Source organism: Dryobates pubescens, chromosome 8 (assembly GCF_014839835.1).
Source record: "Dryobates pubescens isolate bDryPub1 chromosome 8, bDryPub1.pri, whole genome shotgun sequence".
NCBI classification, from domain to species: domain Eukaryota; kingdom Metazoa; phylum Chordata; class Aves; order Piciformes; family Picidae; genus Dryobates; species Dryobates pubescens.
In genome coordinates, this window is record NC_071619.1 from 22,518,181 (window position 1) to 22,539,419 (window position 21,239).

The following is a 21,239-nucleotide window of genomic DNA, read 5'->3' on the forward strand; positions in this document are numbered from 1 at the left end:
ACACTGGTGTACTCTGCAATCTAACAGCCAAACATAGATAATTGATTACAACTTCCCAACATGCCCCACCTATTTATTACCTTTATTTGCTGCTCAGAATAACTCTGTTAACCAGAACAGGTTCATAATGTAAACATCAGACATCTGCAATTTTATGTAATTTCTTCAAATCAGAAGTTCTCTTAATTTTTTTGAAGTTAAACTGATCTTTAATCTTTTTCCAGTCTCACTGAAAAAGCTGTCCTTAAAGTAAGGAACTCTCTTAAGGGAATGCAGTTATTTGTCTTATTAAACAGTTTCTTATATATTTGTCTTCTACAGACAGCATCGCAGAAGTGGCTCCTACGTTCTTTAGTTTACTGTGCCACACAGGGTATTACCATAATTATATGTTCTATTTGCAATCACACTGCTGAGAGGGGTAGGCAGAACAACACTAAAATTGTATTTAAATTCAAATTCTGTAACAGATTAAAGTATTCACTTAAACCAGTATATTACAGTATCACAAGGTTGGAAGAGACCTCAAAGATCATCGAGTCCAACCTGTCACCACAGACCCCCCATGACTAAACCAGGGCACCAAGTGCCACGTCCAATCCCCTCTTGAACACCTCCAGGGATGGTGACTCCACCTCCCTGGGCAGCCCATTCCAATGACGAATGACTCTCTCTGTGAAGAGCTTTCTCCTCATCTCGAGCCCAAACTTCCCCTGGCGCAGCTTGAGACTGTGTCCCCTTGTTCTGGTGCTGGTTGCTAGAGAGAAGAGACAAACCCCTTCCTGGCTACAACCACCTTTCAGGTAGTTGTAGCGAGCAATGAGGTCTCCCCTGAGCCTCCTCTTCTCCAGGCTAAACAATCCTAGGTCCCTCAGCCTCTCCTCATAGGCTCCTCATGTGCTCAAGGCCTCTCAGCAGCCTTGTTGCCCTTCTCTGGACACATTCAAGTGTCTCGATGCCCTTCTTAAACTGAGGGACCCAGAGCTGGACACAGTACTCAAGGTGTGGCATAACCAATGCAGAGTACAGGGGCACAACGACCTCCCTGCTCCTGCTGGCCACACTATTCCTAATGCAGGCCAGGATGCCACTGGCCTTCTTGGCCACCTGGGCACACTGCTGGCTCATGTTTATGTGGCTGTCAATCAGCACCCCCAGGTCCCTCTCTGTTTGGGAGCTCTCCAGCCACTCTGACCCCAGCCTGTAGCTCTGCATGGGGTTGCCATGGGCAAAGTGCAGCACCCGGCACTTGGACTTGTTGAATGCCATCCCGCTGGACTCCACCCATCTGGTCGAGGTCCCTCTGCAGAGCCCTTCTACCCTCTAACTGACCAACATCTGCTCCCCTATTCCATTTCATTACCCTTTAAAACATACACAAATTCGTGTGCTTTAATAGTGCATACACATAATGTGCCCCCTAAGACCACACCACCATGAAAGGACATCAAGCACTCAGTTGGTAAAACTAAGAAGCCTTCAGAATGTACTGCATGCAAACTGAAAAAAAAACAAGTACAGCAGAAAAAAAATCAAGAACAGAGACTCATGCTCCAGCCAAACGAGACTGCCCTCCATAACCTAACAAAGTTCTCAGAAATTGAGAAAATTATGCATGCTTGTAGTTATTTTCTTACATCTCAAAGAGAGCATTTTTAATACTAAGAATTCTACATAAGATGCAGATACTACCCGACAACTGACACTAGTTAAATCAAAGGCAAAGGTCTCATGATCTAATCTGCAAGGTGAGAAATCCTAAAGCCCCAATGATTCAAAGTCTCCTCCTCTCACTGCCATGAGGCTGGGGAATTATTCTTAAAAATTGTAAAGCTCTGATCACGACACATATATTATCATTCACAAGTTATTATTTCATCACAATGTGCTATGAAACAGTATTAGCGATTACTGTGGGTTTGTGTCTTAGGCAATAATGAGAACATATGCAATCACACTTCAGCAAAACCTTAACTTGGGGTTGCTGGTTTTCTGTTGTGTTTGAGTTTTCTTTTTCATTGGGTTTTTGTTTGTGGTTGGTTTGCTTTATTTTCTTTTTCGTTATTCTTCTCTTCAATGCATTGTAGGAATAAGCCAAGTTATTTTGATAGAACTGGTCTTTGAAAGTCCCAGCCACTTTACCAAAAAAAAGTGTTTCTCATTATAAAAGCATGTATTAAAAATTTCCATGCATATATGTACATATATAAATGCATTTGATGACATGAAGTCACAGGACATTTTATGTGGATTCCCCACATCACCTACAACAGGTCTCAGGTACAGTCTGGCTCATGTGCCCATGAGAAAGCTAAACAGATTTAGAGCAAAACAATTAAACTCAACAGTGTATTGTTGCAATGCAAAGTTGCTGAAGAAAATGAGAACTTTCCAGAGATGCTGAGTGTACCATCCTGAAACTTCTTACAAGAGAAGGCACTGTAGAGCACAGTATGTGCAGTAAACTGCTCATTGTTGTAGCCAAGTAATAGCCATGCTGCAATCCTTCCAGTATCACCAGTTTGCCTTTACCTTCTGGTCATCCCTGTAAAGGAAGAAGTCGAGCCCCAAAAGAGTAAAAGTTCAGTACCAAAACTATACCAACAACCTCACTTTTTGCAGTGCCTAGTGAATTTGCTATAGGTGACTCTAAAATTAAATTGAGAATTGACATTCCAGAGAACAATTGGATACTCCCTGGCAAATGAAGTTTTATGCAAGTCCCACAAGCACAGCATATCACTGAAGATCAACTCACCTAGAGATGGAAAAATTGATTACTATTTACACATTGTGTTTTCTTGCAGTCCAGGACTCATTATTTGTGGGTTTCAGCCAAACTACCTTGTACAGAACACGACTGCCAACAGCCTTGCCGGATGAACATTTCCTTTGCGTATTTACTGGTTTTCATATTAATAACAATACTGTTGATATCCTACCAACTCCTAAAAACTTGAGGCAGAAAGTACCTTTGACCTCAGCATACAAAACTGCTTCCCAGTATTAACAAGGAATCCTCCTGCTCAGTCAAAACACTGCTCTGCCACTTGTAGCAGTGCAGCCCACAAAATAATCCCGACTACTACGAAGATAGCACAAAACCAAGAAAGGTTCACAATCAAGTAAGAGATTAATATATTTCAATTATGAACTGGTGTAATATATCTTAATGTGCTGGCCTACACATTTTCAAGGCCAGTGAATTAGAAATGTAACTACCTCAGAATTCATGTTTGCAGTCAATACCTTAGCCTGGTGTTACACAATGACGAGGGAGGAAAGGGGGGGGGGGAGTCTTCAGCCCAGCAGACTAATCAGACCCTTAACCTGAAGTAGCAGTCCATGCATGTTACACAAAGCATGACATTATCCTTTCCTTACATGCCCCAATGGCAATTATAAGCCTTAGAAACTTAAATTTCTCCAGGAAAAAAAAAAATTAAAGGAAAACTGTTGCAGTGTATCTAAATAGAGAGGAAGCAAACAAACAGCATGAGCAGCCCAAGGATCATTACCACAGAAAGCAGAAAAATGGCTGAGTAAGAGTTAATCTTTCTGTTAAAGGGGGGGGGGAATAAAAAATCACCAGCAGTGTAAAGTGAAAATATTGTAAGTTAATTCCCTCTTGAGGAGATCTCTGTTGTGATTCTTAGGGGCTTTAGTACTGCTTTTTGTGATTTTATCATTCCTAAAATTCAGGTTCTACCTACATAGCTTATTCCCAGACAAGACCAACACAAGAAATACATGATGGAGCAGCTGACAACAAAGGAAAGCTTACTGTTGTTTAAGATTTGTTCAGGGTTTTTGTTTTGTGTTTCAGGGGGGGTTGTGTTTTTTGGGCAGGTTTTGTTGCTGTTTAAGAATTAAATTTTGTATTATTTTTAACTACACCTATTTACGTCAAATGGCCTTTAACAAACTGAAAGAGCAAAGCTGTTAGAAGTACAACACATCCTATCTTCAATTAAAGGCTAGGCGAGCTCTCAAATAACATCTGTCTTCTCAGAAAAGCACTCAGAAAAGAAAAACCAGACTGGACACTCATGATTATTTTAAATATTAAGAAGTCAGTACCTGAATATTTTTATTTTGGTGATGCATATAGCCTCAAAGAGCAGCTTTTGGTAACTTGATTTCACTACCATTAAACATATATACACACCATCTGAAAAACAGAGTATCATCACAACCTAAATGTAGAATAGATCTCCTTAAAAATCATTGTGAATGTTCACAAGATCATGTATGAAGTGTTTAAAAGAACCTTAAAACTGCACCACAAGAAGCTTTCTGGAAAGAAAGAAGTCACTAAAACCACATCTGTCAATCTCTTCTCGACTTCTAGGTGAACAGCTCCCAACAACTCAGTCAATTCCTTTTTCCACAAAATGTGGAAGACAACCTGAAATTATATTAGTGCTCCAAACGAGCAAATTCACATGGTTACCCAAATCTCTTTACCTACAGTTATTTTTCTATGAAAGTATGAAACAGGAAAAAGTTATACAGAACAGATAAGAAACAGCAACAAAACAAGGAGATGCTTACAGTTTTATGCTCAGTAAAATAATATGTGAACATCTATGTGGAAGTTGAGAAACTGTATTTTGTGATTTTGATGAGGATATGTACTACACCAGCTTTATTTCCCCAATTCAAAAATTCTGATGCTTTTCTTGAAAACCATACATGCTTGCTGGCTTGTCTGTCTCAAAGAAAGAATATACTTGAAAAGCAAGGATTGTGGTGTACTAACATCAGCAGGACACTGGTCATCTACACCAACTAAGTACAGAATTTCAATTACATTTTACATCAGTCCTCTAGGATGGTACCTCTTCCTACAGTACATTTGCCCAAACTCCATTTTGAGCACTACTAAGAAGCAAACAACCATTAGCCTCAGTCTCTGAGGCTCAAACATACAGGCAATACTTTACTAAGGACACTGTCTAATACAAATAGCTTAGCATGCAAGGCGTGGATCCTGCCAACAATTGCACATGCCTAACCTGATGCATACAAAGGGGGATTACTCACATGCTGGAAGGTTAAGTACATGAACAATAAGCATATTCATGAATCAGCAATTATATGCAGGTAAAATAAAAAGGCAAAGTAAAGACAGGGGGCAAGAAAGCTGTTACACAGCATTAATAATTCTAAGAGTAAATGCTCCCAACTGGATTATAGGAAAGCTAAGTAGGAAGTTTAAAGAACACTGGCTTGGAGGGTTTAGGATGGGGAGGAAGAGAGTATCTTCATTTATCCATCAAACAATAAATTGTCAACTATGTAAAATATCAGCCAAAACCCAACCTTTAGATTGCTCCCCTTCATAGAATACATAGAAAAAACCAGGTTGGAAGAGACCTTCAAGATCATCGCGTCCAACCCATCAACCAATCCAACACCACCTAAACAACTAACCCATGGCACCCAACCTCCCTACTGCCCAGCTGAAACACTTGGTGGCTTTACATTCCTGCTTGCTTTTTCTAGTTATAGGCCAGTTGTATGATTCTGTGGTTTGGAAGCTTTGCAACTGTTGAGGTTGGACAAGACCTCTGAGATCATCAAGTCTGACTGCTTGCCTAGATCGCCTCATCTCACCACTACCACCACTCAAACTGCCAGCCACACCTGGTCTGCCTGCCCCAGTCGTGGCACTCCCTAGGCTCGTTCAAACTGCCCGCAGTTGCTCGTAGCAACACCCACGCCTGGCACCTCAGCCTCACTCAAAGAGCTGCCGGCTCCCAGCGGGACTGAGAATGGTAGCTAAATCAAGCTAAAGATTTGAAACCTTGAAGGCAGGCAATCTTTGGATTTGACAGATTAACAAAGAGCGAATTACAGAAAGTTGTTGGCTTCTCTTAACGATCATATCTGAAACTTATGCTTCTATTTCAGAGTACTCATAGAAGTAACAAGCTAGTAGAACCTTTCCAAAATTAATGTCTCTCATTTTCTATAATTTTGTAAGATAACAAAGTCCTGCGTGTGTCCAAAGCAACTTGATAGCTTTATGCACTCACACCAAAAAAATTATTACTATTCATTTTACTCTGATGAAAACAATGTCCCTATGACTTTGCTGTGGCCAGTTTTTTTTCCATCCCCTCCCTCAGCATAGCAACAATGCAATTGAGAACTACCATCATTTCCTTCTTCAGGACTGAGCCTGCTTTCTTTCACTTATTATTACCCATTTGTGGCAGTTTAGGCTGGGTGCCTCCCATTCCTGCCACACAAGCTATACCTCCAGAGTCCCGAGGGTCCAGTCCAGTAGGTGGACACAGGAAATGGATTTATAGAGCACAGAACATTATGGGTATGAAATACACTATCTGCAAAGTCATTCACTTCCTCTTTCTTCCCTCTCTGCTCTTGTGAGAGATGCTCCCTATCAGATAATGGTGGGGGAGTTATCTCAAGGCCTCTTAGGCCTGGCTAGGCCTAATACCAGGAGAAGGGGGAAGGGCAGTCTCAGACCTGGCCAGTCTTGAGACCAGCCTAGCAGCATGGGGGGGAAGAGCAAGCCCTGGGGAGGTGGGGGGGGGGGGGGAGGGTGAGTGGGTATACCCTCAGTCACTGTGCTTGTAGCTTTCTGTAAAACACCAATTGCTTTGCCCATTTAAACTTTCCATCACCTCTGCAATCCATTGTGCGAGTGTCATCCTTTTGCCCCTTTCAAGGGCAAGAGAAGATCTGACTGGCCTCAAACCAGGACACCATTTCATTGGGAATACCCTTCTAGACACTTGCCTGAAGTGTCCTGCATTTTTTTAGCCTGGCAATTCCAGGAGTTAACACAACTATGAGATCATCAGAAGACATGGGCACTGCAAAATTAGCACTGGGTATTTTCTCAAGTTTAATTACTGCTCAGCACTGCCTAAGATCTGTACTTCTCCTAATGTGACTTCTGAACGCTGCCTGATTTTTTCATCTGCACAATTTAAAAAATCCTGTAACAAGACTTGTGAAGCTACCCTGGGAACTAATAACAGGTCTGGAAAAACCCAGACACACTGCTCTACTTCTCCCACTCTTGAATTTTCAGCAACAGAAAGAATTGTAAATGGTACTTAATTGCAAAATTATCCTTTCAGTCCTTGAGTCAGTAAATTATGCTTTTACAAATTCTACTCATTTCTTCTTCTCTCCTTTCCCAGGGAATGCACACTTCCAGCATTATTACTCATCTCTGAGTGCTTCTACTGTGATCTTCCCTTACCTCACTACACAGCCTCCCAAGCTCCCGTTTCTTCTCACTTCCTCCTACAGAACACCACATCCCACCTCCACATCTCACATCCTTCCTCCATAGTCTCTCAGCTCTTTGCTAGCTCAAGTTCTCACTCCTGCTTATGAGGTCCTCTCACTGGGTACAAGACAATGTTTTGAGGGGACTGATCAGCATTTTCTAGGCGACAGGGACGAGAGGATGCAACGCAGAACCCACAGCGAGTGACGCTCCCAGCTCCTCAGAGACAACCCTGAAACTTCTGTGTTTCTTGTGGATTACATCAGTGCTGTCAGCAAAAGAAGTGGTTCCCAGATCTCTGTCTCCTAAATTCACAGCATATTACAGCCTGACATTTTTGTTTGAGTTTTGTTTTGTTGTTGTAGTTTGGTTTTTTTAATACATTGAAAGACTCTGCAATATTTAAGAGATGACTTTATGACCAGATGAGATAGTCTGAAACAACATGGTCCCTTTTTATAAAGTACAAAGAGGAAGCTGATATAATCCTTCTAAAAAGCTATGAAACTTGAGTATTCTAACTTTCTCCTACTCCTATAAATGCCCACATTTAGTTTTTGGACTAGAAATTAACAACTCTAACCAAAGTCAGAAAAATAAGTCTGACTAAATAAAAGGAAAACTACAACCATCATCTTTCTTTCCCCTTAAACATCTTACTACAAAAAACCAACAAAGTCTATTTACAAATTTAAATTCTGAAGTCTTAAAACTGTTAAATAAAACACCTCTGAAACCTAATGTGCTCTGCTTTTAAGATCCAAAATGGTGCTACATCTTTACATTAAAAAACCCCCATTACATTAAACTTACAGACATACATACTGATGGCAGCTGTATGGGTAAAACAAAACAAAAAAAAGAAGTAGGAGACCAACTGCTTGTATACAACTGGAAGCTGAGTAGTTCTGGATCCAAAGCAAAGATCGAGGATAAAGCACTAGGAGCACCACTACAGCCCCGCAAGTTCATCTTTGAAACAAATTCCAAGCTTGCCAACCAAACTTGCCTTTTTCCCCACTTTTTAAATACCATCAAAATGTAAATAAAAAGCTCTGCACTATCTGAAGCAGTCTAAAGCCTACACAGTCTCATTAGATTTCTGGTTTAGCCCTTAAACTAAAAGATAAACTACATCTCTAATAGTGCTTGTCCATATAAAGTATCCTCCACTGTATTCTTGTCTTGGGCAAACTTTATGTCACAAAATTCAAATTGTATCAACTGTAAGAATTATCTGTTTAGAAAGATACCCAAGAGATAACTGAATGTTCAGAAGTAATTTATTTCCACATTAGAAGAGAGATGCTATTCTATCACTATACAGTATTTCACACATGCATGATGGAGGTCATTTGCCAAACAAAGTATTTCATAATAATCCATCAGTTCACCCCAAAATAAAGAAATAAAAGCACTTTGCACACTACTTAAAGAATCAGTCCCTGTGCAAAGTACTGGGAGATTTTTAATTGGCCAGTCACTTTCACACAGTCAAAGCCAATTTCTCACAGAAACATTTACACAAAAACATAACATAGTACTCAAAGAACTAGTGTCTCTAACCATGACTGAGTGAAATAGAGCAAATTACACTTTATTTAGCTTCTGCTTTGACAGCAAGTAGTTTCCTGTTAGATTTTTCACTCTGTTTACTGACACTGTTAGACACAATTCTCAAATTAGAAACAAAATAAGCTTAAGAATATACATTTTATTGGAGAAACTGTGACCCACAAACCACTACATAAGTTTAGGTTTAAAACAAACAATTGCAAAATTCTATAGAGGACAAATATATTCAAGAGGCAATTGAACAGGGGAAATTCTACAAAGATTTCTATAAAGCAAGCTCCTTGTAATGGTAGAGTTACCTAGACTGGAAGTGTTTTGGCAGTTACTAGGGACTCCAGTTCTTTCCCTTTAGCAGTCAGACCTGCTGCTTACTTCCCTCTATGTTGTGTAGACAAATACAGTGTCAGCTCTACACTGTTCAGCCAGGCACAAGAACTGCTGGTATAAATAACAGCCTGAGCTTCCATCTGAGTTTACATATCACCTTTAGAGTACAATAGGAGGTGATACTTAAAATGAGAAGGAAGAAAACATAATAAAACAGAAAGTAATGGTACACATTATATATTAAAACAGAAGGAGAATCACTCAAGTTGGTGTAGTGAGCAGACCGCATACTGAACTTCTGCAACTTTGAACAAACTTATGTTGCTGATTACCTTCCCATTTCCTTCACAACAGCAACACACCAGAAAAAGAAATGAGCAAACAGTACTACAAGAAGTTACTGGTTACAAATAATTCCTCCTCTAAGAAGGGAATGTACTTCATACCAGCCTCTTCTTCCAAACAATACTCAAATTAAGTATACCTCTGTAAATTGTATTTTTTTTTTCATATACTAGTGGTAATTGTAAAAAATTCATCTGGATATGTTCAATTAAAGATATGTTTAAGATGTGTAATTTTTTGCCTTTTAAGAGTACAAGCATTTTAAGTAATACATGCTGATAACTGTTTCACTTAGGAACTTAGAAATACAGAAACCAAGAGCTGTCCTTGCTACCTGTTTACAGTTTGCTACTACACAAAAAGGAACTTGACTCATCAGCCTTCAACATCACCCGTGAAAAGGAGCAGAATTCCAAAATGGCAAGAGAAGACAAGTGTTCAGAGTTCCTACATGGAGACACTAGAGTAAAACTCAATTACACCTGAACACATGTTCAAACAAGAACCTTTCCACCCCAGTTACCCTCGAACATTAACTCTTTGCACAACACTCAGGACAAAGTCACATACAGGATTTTTCAGAGGCATTCAGTGGCCACATAAGCAGCCTGAAGACTTGTTAGCATGAGATTTCATCAAGGGGGTAAAAGTTGGAATATATATATATAACACTGTTTCAAAGCTCACCTTCCTAAGTGCATGATGGTTTATTCTTAAACTCACTGTTAGCAATCTCCTGTGTACTACTTTGTAAACATGTTTACTGCAAGGGAAACAAACCCATAAATCTCAAAGTTAGCTCTATTACTACTGATAAATGAAAGCAATAACATTTTAAAACCCATCATGTCAAGGAAATGTCTTTCCCCACACAGATGTTAAACTCAAATCAACCTTATGGACATGTTTGGTCAAGGAGGATATAGTTCATTTCAGCAATCAAACTACTTTTCCCCTGAGAGCTCAGTGTTGTGAGACATTTTGCAACTCCAACTCGTATTTTAAGAACAAGAAAAGAGAATTAATAAAGCCAACATCTACTTATTTTTTTTCCTGCCATTCACGTTTTACATCTTTGTTTTTAAGGCTGGGAAATGTTAGTATACCAGTACCATTACTGCATCTTCTCAACAAGATAAGACTGAGTATTAATCTAATCATACAAAAACATCATGCATCCCATTCTGAAAGGCAGTGAGTGCCCTCATCTTCCATTAATGTCAGACCACATAATGTTACAAATGTTGAGGTCTATTGTTCAGTCCATTTTTTCCCATCCTGTGAGGTCCTGCCATGTATTCATTACAAAAGGCCATACACTGTACTACACTGATTTAAAAGCAAAACATAAGACCCTCACTCTTTTTTGTGTTTGTCAAACTCATAGCATCATTTAAATCAGGGCAGAGTACACAACTGCACGTGCAAACAGTTTTCCAAACAGAAGCAGCCCTCAAAGGGTTTTATTTTCTTAAGGAAATAGCGCAGTTTGTAAGAGCCAAGAAGTCCTCCCAATACAGCTCCTTACATAAACAGGTAGTCAACCTGAAATTCCCAAATCTGGAATTATGAACAAAACAAAGACCTCACATTTCTCTGTCAACTTGGCCATACACTGGAGGAAAATACCTACACATCACTTAAAATTACCATATACTCAAAGTATTTCTTATCCAGTAACACAGCTGTACTTATAAGGCCTTGTGTATCATCACTAATTTTTTATTATTATTATAAAGGCTGGCATTGTCCACATAAACGTAAACTGTGGCTTGGTTTGGAGGGGAATAAATAGACCCGTGGGTGAAAAGCCCAACTTCGTTAAGAAGGTTTACACTCAACTTCTTGTTTGGATCTGCAGATAAATCAACTGTATTCCTGTTCTAACCACCAATAGTTACAACACCACAGACTAAAACATATGTTTGTCCGGGGAAAAAGAGTTACAGTATTTATTCAAACGCACATCTGCTGGACTCCTGCCAGCCAGCCTATTCCAGCAGACTGGCTGCAGGGGGGAGTTTCACAGTTCTGCCGTGTCAAGAAGCGACTGTTTAACACCACCGGTGGCCCCAGAGGAGCTCAGGAGAGGAAAACTCCTTCGGGTTAGACTTCCTTAGCCCCACGCATCAGGGGGGTGGGACAGCAGCAGGAACCAGGCTAACAAGGCTTCTCCGAAGGGCACAGTACAACACCCCCAACACCTCTCGGGAACCAGCAGTACCAGTGCGCTCGCCAGAAAAGGAAACGGCCGGGAGCACAAAACAAGAATCGAGAGCTCAAGCACAAACACATTAAAGTTCCCCACCCCGCGGAAAAGGAGGACCCCCATTTACAACTGTCCCACTACTTTCCAAACATCAGGAGAGGAGGCCCCCTGCCTCAGCGGGGATGGGCAGGGGCAGCCGCTGTCCTCTTCCAACCTCACACTTAGCCCATGCCCCCCGGCCCCACTCACCGGCAGTCTCGGCCGCCACCGGCGCCCCCGCCACGCCATTCAGGTAGAGGATGGAGAGCAGGTGAGGCTGCGTCTTCTCCAAAGCCACTCGCAGATCCTGGAAGTGGTCCCGGTCTTTGGCCAGCAGCAAGGCGATGAGCAGCTCGGCCTTCCCGCCGCCGGCCGCCTCCAGGTCGCGCAGGTCGCGGGGGCCGAGAGCGCCGGCGGCCTCCAGCAGCTCCACCACCTTATCTACTTCGGTCATGGCCTGCGCCAGGCTCTGGCGACACTGGGCGAGCAGCTCCTTGTGCTTCGGCTCCATGGCCGCGACAGGCCGCCGCCAGCCAAACTTCGCCTGCCGCGGCCGCGCACCACCGCCGCCCCCCGGCCCCGCCGCTCCTCCACCGCCACCTCCGGGGAGGCGCGGGCCGAGGCGGAGCGCTACCGGCCGCCCTCCTCCGGCAGCCGGCGCCCCCGCAGCGGCCCCCGGCGAAACTTCGTCCCACGGTAGAAGCGCGGAGCTCAGCCAGGACCTGGGCCCAGGGCAGCTTTGCTTCTTCCTCCTCCTGCGGGCCGGGAGCCGCCGCCGCGCTCCACTTCAGATGGGGGGCGAACAGCCGTCTAGTAGCTGCTACTCCTCTTCTTCCTCCAGCCGCCGACCCTCTCGCCTCCTTTCTGCTTCCCTCCCCAACCCCGAGCGGCGGAACAACTTCTCCTCCCCAGTGCTGCCGCCGGCAGCAGGAGCTGCGGAAAGGGCCGCCGTCGCCTCCTGGGCACCCCCACCCCACCCCCCTGAAGGGCAACCCAGACAACTTCTCCGCTCGCTACAGGCCACACGGCCGCGGGGCGAGGAAAGGGGTGGGGGGAGACGGCTTCAGCTCCAAGCGCCTCCTTTCATTCGCGGGCGCGCGCAGCCATATTGGTTGCACAAGGCTGCCGCCTGCGCCGAGACAGAGCTGCGGCAGCGCATTGCCTGCCCGCCCGCCCCGCGTCTCGTCTCCCGCGCCGACACGCCGCAGCCTCTCCCCCTTCTGTCCAGTCCGCCGCCCGCCTCCTGGCCGTCAGTCAGGAGGTCCTCGCCGGTCCTCCAGCGCCGGCACGCGGGTGGGGCGAGTGTCGAAGGCCTCGCATCCCCGTCGCTTTCTCGAGTTATCCCATCCCCCTCGAGGTGCAGTGCGACCTGCGGGAGATTTCCTCACTCCTCCTTCCGGGGAAGTGAGACTTTTCCGGGGCCGGAGGGACTAGTCCCGGGTGTCTCGGCGGTCACACAAAGGCTTCGGGGCCAGGCTGGCACGACGCGGACCAGGACGGCCGACCACTCCGGGCCCAGAGCCGCCGCGTCGGCGCGGGGCTGCCACTGCCCTCTCCTGGCGGGCGGGAGCCTGTCGCTTGTGGCGGCTGTACAGCTGCTGGACCAGGGCGGGGGCTTCAGCCAGAGACATTTATTGCATCTGAAGCTGGAAAAGGTAAAACATCAAAATAATAACAGACCGTATGGAGCTTTGTCCATTAAAATTTACAAAAAGTAAAGTTTACAAACAAGAAAGCTAGCCAGTAATAATACCTGTTGATTCATCTATCCCCTCAAATGTATTTTCATCAGCATTTTGTGAATAGCCAGACAACAGGTAACTTACCAATAGAGTACCGTTATACCCCACAGCAGCAAAAGGGTGTAATTATTTCGCAAAGAAAAGAGAACAGCTTTTCACTCTGAAGGCAAATAATCTGCCAACGCTGGTGGTGCCTTAAATGGCAAACAGCTAGGGGAACAGGCTGTGGGATGAGCACAAGAAATTATAATCTTAAATTCACATTTTATATGAAAGACTTGTAGGTTTGCTACTGATACCCTGCACAAATAACGGTGCCTGTAATCATAGAATCAATAAGGCTGGAAAAGACTTTGGAGATCATCAAGTCCAACCTATCACCCAAGACCTCATGACTACTAAACCATAGCACCAAGTGCCACGTCCAGTCCCCTCCTGAACACCTCCAGGAACGGTGACTCCACCACCTCCCTGGGCAGCACATTCCAACGGCTAACAACTCTCTCTGTGAAGAACTTTCTCCTCACTTCCAGCCTAAACCTCCCCTGGTGCAGCTTGAGACCGTGTCCTCTTGTTCTGGTGCTGGTTGCCTGGGAGAAGAGACCAACCCCCTCCTGGCTACAGCCACCCTTCAGGTAGTTGTAGACAGCAATAAGGTCTCCCCTGAGCCTCCTTTTCTCTAGGCTAAACAACCCCAGCTCCCTCAGCCTCTCCTCATAGGGCTTGTGCTCGAGGCCTCTCACCAGCCTTGTTGCCCTTCTCTGGACACATTCAAGAGGTCAATGTCCTTCTTAAATTGAGGGGCCCAGAACTGGACACAGTACTCAAGGTGTGGTCTAACCAGTGCTGAGTACAGGGGTACAATGACTTCCCTGCTGCTGCTGGCCACACCATTTCCTAATACAGGCCAGGATGCCATTGGCCTTGTTAGCCACCTGGGCACACTGCTGGCTTATGTTGAGCTGTCTGTCAACCAGTACCCCCAGGTCCCTTTCTGCCTGGCTGCTCGCCAGTCACTCTGACCCCAGCCTGTAGCACTGCATGGGGTTGTTGTGGCCAAAGTGCAGCACCCAGCACTTGGACTTGTTAAACGTCATCATGTTGGACTCGCCCATCTGTCCAGCCTGTCAAGGTCCCTCTGCAGAGCCCTTCTGCCCTCTAACCGATCAACATCATCAACTGACTCAATCCCCTCATCCAGATCATCAATGAGGATATTAAACAGGATGGCACAAACACTTGCCAAGGCACGATTCCCCCTAGATTTTGGAATGGGACTCAAAATACCTGAGTTATTCCCTGCCCAAACTATGCCATCCTGTGTTACTGCAATCTCCAGCAAAGAACTCATATCAGAGTGCTGAGCCACACAGAGAATGAAAAACAAAACTGTTCTTTATTATTTCAAGTTGTGGAGGACTGCTGCATAGCTCTAAAGTACAGCACAGTAAGAGCATTACCAGTATTTGTGTTACCCTCATTACATCTAGCAGCACCTGAAATTTCTGAAAGCCTTCTGCCCAAATGCCTATATGCTTTATTTAGTCTCTGGAGACCAGAACTCAATGAGGTCCAGGGGGAAGCAATTGTTCTCTAAAATTTTAGTTTGGCTCACCAATGTGGAGAATTCGGGTGCTGAAGTGAGTTTCCAGTCACATTACTTAGTTGAACAGGTGATGACAGTCATGATAATGTCTCTCAATGTGAAAGCGTTCTTGGGTTATGTGCATAACCACGGTATGCATTCTAAAACAGTCACAATTCTTACTGCTATTACTGGAGGCAGATACAGAATAAAGGGGTTTAGGGATTTTTCTCAACCTTAAAAGACATTATTTAAAACAATACTTACAGCATGATTTTGAGACAAGTCTTCACATTTGGTCCATTGTTACTTGCACTCTTGCAGATTCATCTCTTCTAATTTTGCATCTATGGTTTCTTAGATTAGCTTTGTTGGCCCTGACTAATGTAAATTCCTGCAAACTGATTTCTTTCTAGACTGTTTAAATTTATTGGAAAATCTGCCTATTTTTTTTCCAATGTGTTGGGCATAGTTGAGTAGGCAAAGTGATTGTACATTCCAGAAATACTAGTTAACACCAGTATACATTAATTGTTGTCTTGAGCTCAGAAAAACAAGGTTGAATCAGAATACAGTGAAAATCTACCAGTGAGAGGTGAAACCTGCCTCATGTCACCTAGTGCACAGTTGAAGTAGACAGCACTCTCAGCGGGCACAAAGGCAGTCCTCTCCCGTGCCTGGAACAGAAGGTGGGACAAGTAATCACGTCATTGAGAGCTTTCCTAAGGCAAATGTACAGGAAGACCAGACAAAGTTTGCACAAATTATTCAAGTATTACCTAGTTTGTTTGATTGATCATTTTAATCTTAGTAGTCCTTTAATAATATTGTTTTAGTGTAAGTATTTCCTGTTAAGAAAAGAAAAAAATCACCAAATTTTGTTATGGAGCATTATTCGTAAGAGCTGTGCTTTAAAGCTATGCAGCAGTCCTCCACAACTTGAAATAATAAAGAACAGTCTTGTTTTTCATTCTCTGTGTGGCTCAGCACTCTGATATTAGCTCTTTGCTGGAGATTGCAGTAACACAGGATAGCATAGTTTGGGCAGGGCATAACTCAGGTATTTTGAGTCCCATTCCAAAATCTAGAGGGTATTGTGCCTTGGCAAGTGTTTGCTCTGGACTCAATTTACTCGTTTTTTTTTGCCAATGTGTGGCTTAGTCCTTTGCCTTCTCTTTTAAACAAATATCATTCTTTTTATCCTGTAATGCCTGCCTTGCTTGCAGATTGACATGTCCCGTTGCCATTGCTTAGTGTCAGGGAGAGCAGATAAATTCCCATCATAGCAGGTTTCTTTCTTTCTACAATGCATCTTATATCTTTTTGTGATATCAGAGTCTCTTACACTCAATTTTTCTTGCAAATGGCAAGTCATCTTTGCTCTCAGATAAATTCATATGAATTCCTCATTGCATGAATAAATTTCTGTTGTGGGTCCAGCAGGCAGGCAATTGCCTGTGTAAGAAAGGGACTTGCTGTTACTTCAGTTCTTTGACTCAGGACAGACCTTCCCTAGCAAGTGTAGGGAAAGGTCATGTTTGAAGACTAACACTAGGAAGCATGTAAATTTATTACGCCAAAACTTTATGAAGTGATCAAAATTCAGATCATCACAGTACTCCAGAATCTACAATTCTACTGCCAAAGTATGCCTTTGAAGTCTGAGAAACAATCGGGGAACAAGATGGGGACATGAGGACAGAAGCTGGGATTTATTTTTATCCAAATTTGTATCTTAAAAAGAACAGGAGAAACACTGAGGTTACCAGTATTTCAGATACAGATAGAACATGCAAGGCTTAAGAAGGTATCAAGCCCTGTAAATTATTTTCAAAGGCAGGAACTGGAATCTGGAAAATTGAGTGTCTGGTTGGTATATCTGCCTCTGAAAAACATCCCTCTATGGAGTTAAGACTGAGGCAACAAAGTATTTTTATGTCCTTGTCTTGCAGAATTTTCTGTTTACAGAACAGGATCATCCTCAGCAGAAGCGTTAGGTTTCAGCCACAGTCCAGCAGCTGAAGATTTTTCTTCTTAAGTCTGTATAGCATATGAAGTCCCAGCAAATCCCACAATATTAAGGATAGTATTAAAACAAACAAACAAAAAGCAAACATGCGAACTCTGAAAATAATAAGATCAAAATCAAGAACATGATTCAGCCTTTGATAGATGATTTTGTTCCTGTAGTTGCCAATATATCTTTTTTTATTATGCAATGATCATCATGCTTGTGTATATTAACTCAGCATATTTCCTGAAACTAAAAAGAGATTCAAATTGACATAATCTAGCACATAGTTCTCACTGCAAAAGTCTGTCTTCCATAAAGATCAGAGAACTTTAGGCTGGAACGAAGGAGACTCTGAGCATCATGACAATTAAGCAGGAAAGAGAAAGAGGAGAGCAAAGAGAAAGAAGGGGAAAAGAAAGTAGAGGAAGAGAGAAAATAAAAGATAGTATAGGATGTTACATCTGGAATGGCAGGGTTTGCACTCAGTAACTGTTCTGTCTTGCAAAATCTTTGCTTCCAAAAGCTATTAGGTGATAAAATTGATATCCTACATTAGTCATCCATATATTGAGCAATGCTAGGTATGTTCTGTCAAGACAACCTTTAAAAAAATCTGGGCTTTAAAACAGATTTCTTATACTTACCTTAATAGAACCTTTAATAGGACAATAGTCTTCTGCACAAAAAATACCTGTCATTCCTCAAAGTCCTCCTTCTCTGTACCTACCTGCTTACTGCTCCCTGAGACATAGCAGTAGCTCTGCTGCTGTGGTTTTACTGGTAAATCCCTTCCTCAGTATTAGTTTGAACCGGTCAGAAATTCTAACAGCCAGAAACAGAGGGCTTTCTTCAGGATTAGCTGTTTTCCCCTACTATTTTTAAATACATGGGAGACACTTTAGTTATGTTTTAATTTTGGATCCCTTCAGATTGGCAGCCCTGTGTGATGGAAACTGTAAAGCTAAGCTTTTCACATAATCATATGATTTAAGCAATGAAAGTTTTAGAGAAAAATATTGAGAGATTTACATTAAGTTAATGACAGTGCTTTGTGGATCCTGGGAAGGAAGAGTATACAGTCTCTAATACATCTATATAAAAAATACAGGTGCTCCTCAAATTGAGATTAGAACTGTCTAGATTCAAAGTAAACATCAGAGAAATTTTGTAATAGGTGTTACATGAAACACCAGCAGTTAAGCAGTTCTCAACAAAAGTTTGTTTTGTCAGATTGATTTAACTGATAGACAATTAAGTAGCATTTTCACCATAGGCTAGTCTCATGGGCCAGCAGATCAAAAGATCTCATTTACCAGTAAAAAGAAAAACAAACCAAAACAAAACCCCACACACCTAAACATAATGTGAGCAGTCTCTGCACTACCCTGGTAAAACATTTCATCTGACAGTATCACCTCCAGAAATGGGCTATGCTTGTGAATCTTGAGGTCCTCAGCACTCCTGCAGATACTAAGGGCCGAGAAAGGTGCTATCAGACCCTCACAAAAGTGTAAGGATCATCATCCTCCTGAAAACATGTAACTGTGAACTCAAGGAAATGGTTCATCTCTTTTTAAAGTGAGCTCCTATGACATATGGTATGAAGGAAAGCAGACTAGAGGATTATATTACTTTTTTGGTTTGTTTTTGTGTTGTGTTTGTTGCTGTTGTTTGTTACTTTTTCTTCTTTCTGTATCCTTCAAACCTATCAGCTGTTTCATCTTGCACTGTACTGGGCCGTTTGCAGAGAATAATTATTTTGGCCCATTCCTCCTCTGGGCAGGGACTGAACAGGTAGTTCAAGTTAAGAAGATCAGACAGTTAATTCCATCAGCTTCAACAAGAGAAAACACCCCATCCAGGGCCTGTTGAAAAAGCAAATAAAATAATAACACAAAAATTTACTTAATCAACTAAATATTTACCTGTTAAAAGAGGAAGAAAAGGCCTTCCTTTGGGGCAGAATACCTGGCAGGAAGGGCGGTTGGGTGGGTGGTTGGTGAGGAGAAAAAAAGGGTAGACATATGGGCTCCTCCTGGAGCTGTGAATGCACACGGTCTATTTTGTTTCTCAGACAAGTGCTTCCAAAAACAGGCCACAAAAGAAAATCAGCAATGCTACAGAGACACATTAATGGTGATCCTACAGGGCTGTAAGAATTTCAGCTACCACAGGGAAGGTACCCTGCAAGCACAACTCCAAGTACCCATCTCCTTAGAACTGAACAGGTGAGCAATTTAATTTTCTTTATGAAACTGGACTGACTTGTGATGTGGTTACCTTTGAGAAGTAAGCAGATGTTGAATAGCATCTTTAGGAGCTGTTGCTTGCAGTTTGTTATTTGTTTAGTTTCTAGGTCAGTCTTCAAGTCAAGCCAAGAAAGGCTATTTATACCAACCATTTGCTTTTACTTCTTCTAGCACTAATGGGGACATAAAAACAAATGGGTGCCCTGAACATCCTTGGGTATAACTTCTATAAACAAGCCATGCACAAGCAGGGAATCTGTAAGAAAACCCAAACTGCAGTTGAAGGAGGTAAATGGATGTAATGGACGTAAACCTTGGCACAGTTTCACTATCTTCACTATCTTCACTATCTTAATTTTCTGCCAGCAATGAGTATTTTCAAACTGGATTTGAATCTAAAAGCTCTTGAAGAAGGAAAAATATTTTCTTATGTTCTATTTCATGTTTGAAGCCTCAGATCTGCTAAAAACTACGTAAGTACTTTTAATAGCAAGTAGTTCCTCCTCCTCACTGACAGGGCTTAAGAGCTGAATACATATCAGTTAAAAGTTACGTTGAGTGTCTTCAGATCAATGAAATTACCTAGGGCTTAATTCAAGACTGAAAAAACCAGTTGTCCTCCTATTGATTTTAAAGGCCTTCGATTCAGATGTCTTGATCATTATCTACCAAAATAGACACATTTTATTCTACTGTTATAAAATGTAGTATGTTAAAAGAAATGCCACCAGAGAGAAAGAGTTGTTTTGGTAGAGTATCATTCCTGTCAGACATGAGCCTGATGGGTATAGAAAGAGAAAAAAAAATATCATGCCTAGCAGGCAGAAATTGCAAAGCAGAGCTCTGGAAAGACTTAGAGGCAGAATGCTTGCAGAGCCACAGGAAATAGTGCCTGGCACACACAAAAATTCATACTTTTAGAGATGGCAAGCATGGGACAGTGCTTTAATTGTGGGACAGCTGAAGCTGATGAAAAAGGCTTCTGATGCTAAGTAGAAGCCAATAATCCTTGAAAGCTCCAGGGCAGACCAGGTATCTCTAGTCCAAGCCTAAAAAGCTCCCTGAGGAAATGGAGATAGGTGTGCATACAACTGTGGTTCTCTGTGTTTCTCTAGATAACGTGCAAGACTTGTCTTTTCATGCAACCCTGATGAGCTAGTCCTACAGCTTGTCCTTTTTGCAAGCTTTAAGCTAAGGAGGTAAAAGAAGTGGCAGCTCAGGTCCTGAAAAAAAAACCCCAACCTGTACCCTGCATATAATAATAGACCAATACTCAGATTTGGTTGTATTTCAAAAGCTTATGCATAGAAGCAGATAAGCAGGATTGCAGGGTGCATCCATCTGGAGGGGATTATTATTGCTTCATAATTAAATGCTCTAGCATTCTGAATTAATCTGGTTTATGATATAGGAGAAGCATTTCTAGTATACTCTCATGAATTGTGCACAGTTTTACAAGTCTTTGTGAAAACCACAGGAATGTAGATAGTCAGGAGGCTGAAAAATACAATGGTCTTTAAGCAGATCCTGTGTGTTGCACCCATAGCTAAGACTTTTTTTCTGTAACCTTAAAACCTGTCAGTAGGGTTTTAGTTCTGCTATTTGACAGATACATTGACTTATGTTTATATAAATACTGCAGAAATTCCATATACTTCTCCTTTGAGAAGAATGTTACTTTTAATATTGCAGGACATTTCTTGGGTAGGAGGGGGAAATGTGAACACAAGACAGGAATTGCAGTGAGAATAAAGTTGGAGAGAAACCATTTTACAACTTGCTATGTGCAGTTTGCTCAGGCAAAGCAGACTATGGGCTAGGATGCAGCTAAAGAGTGAGGAGTGTTTAATATGACAAAAATACTGCACTTAACTAGAATCA

The 21,239-nt window shown here is 42.3% G+C and overlaps 1 protein-coding gene across 6 annotated transcripts in view; it reads right to left on the minus strand.

The window, feature by feature from the left end:
- DLG5 (discs large MAGUK scaffold protein 5) overlaps positions 1-12,640 on the minus strand; it is a 103,225-nt gene extending 90,585 nt beyond the window's left edge. For all 6 annotated transcript variants that reach the window (XM_054163242.1, XM_054163239.1, XM_054163241.1 and 3 more), the window contains exon 1: positions 11,979-12,640. In XM_054163242.1, coding sequence (XP_054019217.1) covers positions 11,979-12,279 — 301 coding nt within the window. In that variant the 5' untranslated portion in view covers positions 12,280-12,640. The remainder of the gene's footprint in view (positions 1-11,978) is intronic.
- Between the last annotated feature and the right edge of the window lie 8,599 nt (positions 12,641-21,239).